Source organism: Haplochromis burtoni, unplaced genomic scaffold (genome assembly GCF_018398535.1).
Source record: "Haplochromis burtoni strain Fernald_Lab_line unplaced genomic scaffold, NCSU_Asbu1 Contig_173, whole genome shotgun sequence".
NCBI classification, from domain to species: domain Eukaryota; kingdom Metazoa; phylum Chordata; class Actinopteri; order Cichliformes; family Cichlidae; genus Haplochromis; species Haplochromis burtoni.
In genome coordinates, this window is record NW_024582534.1 from 576,369 (window position 1) to 578,368 (window position 2,000).

General features: G+C 42.8%; 1 protein-coding gene across 1 annotated transcript in view; it reads left to right on the forward strand.

Moving 5' to 3' along the window:
- mkrn1 (makorin, ring finger protein, 1) overlaps positions 1 to 2,000 on the forward strand; it is a 27,199-nt gene that overhangs the window by 20,196 nt on the left and 5,003 nt on the right. Inside the window, exon 2 of the mRNA XM_042225528.1 lies at positions 1,418 to 1,671. Within this exon, the coding sequence (XP_042081462.1) occupies positions 1,418 to 1,671 (254 nt within the window). The remainder of the gene's footprint in view (positions 1 to 1,417; positions 1,672 to 2,000) is intronic.

The window sequence follows — 2,000 nt, forward strand, 5'->3', positions numbered from 1 at the left end:
ATTTAGTATACACATCCAGTAATGCATATACTATTATATATTGTACATATATTTATTAGTTTCAGATGTAGCCATTCTTGTATTTTGCTTGTTTACATTATTGTATTTTTGCACAACTCTGTTGCTTGTGAAGCTCGCACACAAGACTTTCACTCACATGTGCTGTACCCGTGTACCTGCACATGTGATGTGACAATAAAAGTGATTTGATTTGCTGAGGATATGTCGGCCAATTTCTGTCAGCAAGGAATTTGCATTTGCACTGTTAATTTTTGACATAACTTTAATGCACTTAAACAGCTGCTTGTTTAAGTGAAAATACATTGATTTTTTTTTTTTTTTTTTTTTTGCACTAATAAAGTTCAGGAGTTGTAAAGTATTTTGTCTCGTGTCAATTATATCGTCAGTTATATCGTTATCGCAAATTTTCAAATGTATATCGAGATAAATATTTTTGGTCATATCGCCCTGCTCTAGATGAGTTTGTCCTGTAAAGAGGCTCATGCAGCTCTCAAATGGCTGAAGTCGTGACAGAGCATCTTTATCAGCAGCAGCTGGGAACATCAAAGATAAGAGCGAGCCGCACTCCAGAGCTTCTCCACTGCAATCGAGATTCCTGACCTTTGGAAACTTGTTGTTTTGGACTGAAAAAACTTTCAGACAGAAGCCGTTTTAGTTCCTGTTTGCACCTTTTTTATTCAGATTACTAGCACTTTAATTTGTATAACTTGATATTTTTTTATTCTGACTATCACATTAAGTAATATTTAAAATACATTTGGTTATTTTCAAATTGATGTTTCCTGGATGATTATCTAATTTGCTGTGGGACGAGAGGCTGATCCTCACAGGTGGGCGGAGCAGGTGAGGTACTGGATCCTAGAACAGCAGGTTTGTCCACAGGAAGCGGAGATGAGAGAGAATAAAATAATCATTGACTAATCAAAGACAAATCGGCAGATTAGTCGGCAACCAAAATCATTTTAGTTGTAGCCCTACTGACCACTTTGTGGCTGAGTTGCTGTCATTCCCAATCGCGTCCACGTGGTAATAATACCACTGTAGTAATGAGGAAACTTGCCGATTAGACTCTTGCACAGGTGACCTCCCATCACGGTACCATGCTAGAATTCACGGAGCTCCTGAAAGCGACGCGTTCTTTCACAGATGTTTGTGGGAGCAGTTTGCAGGCCTGGCTGCTTGATTTTATACACCTGTGACTCCAGTGATGGAACACCTGAATGTAATTATGTGAATGACTAAACCTGGTGTATTGTTATTAAGCTCCTCCACTTGGGGCAGCGACTTGTCCCAGACTCAGAGTGGGTGCTCCACCCTTAGATGCATCAGAAACAAGTTGGAGTTTAGTCTTGTCCTACTACGAGGAGCCAGGACTGAACCAACCTCCTGATTAATGTAACAAGAAGCGATATGTTGTTTGTTTACTGCTACACTGTAACAGTCCTGGTGTGACGTTGTCGTTCTTCAGGTTTGAACACTCTAAACCAGTAAAGAACGAGGAACTGCCAGCCTCCCAGACGCTGCCGCTCGCCTCCGTCTCGCTGCCCAGTCCAGCAGATCCTGAGCCCAGTGGGCCGACGCCTGGACCAGTGGTGCCTGACTGGGTCAATGCTGCAGAGTTTGTTCCAGGACAGCCCTACTGTGGACGTGGTGAGCAGTCAGGATTGATAGCATCACGATGCCTACTAATGCTGATGCTTTTGCTGTTATGGGGGAAACAACTTAATTATGCACACATGCTGTCACATCGATGTTTTGTTTTCCTGACATTTAAACCCAAATGTGTGCGGCGCCCAGCCTGCCAGCCCGCGAGGGTGGAGCTCCAGGAACAACTATGAACATGCAAAACTGCATGAGCAAAGAATGTGAAGCTCAAAATGCTCCACTTTAAGGATGCTGTGCTCCATCTGAAAACGCAGAGGAACTTCAGTTAAGTGTGTGTGTGTGTGTGTGTGTGTGTGTGTGTGTGTGTGTGTGTG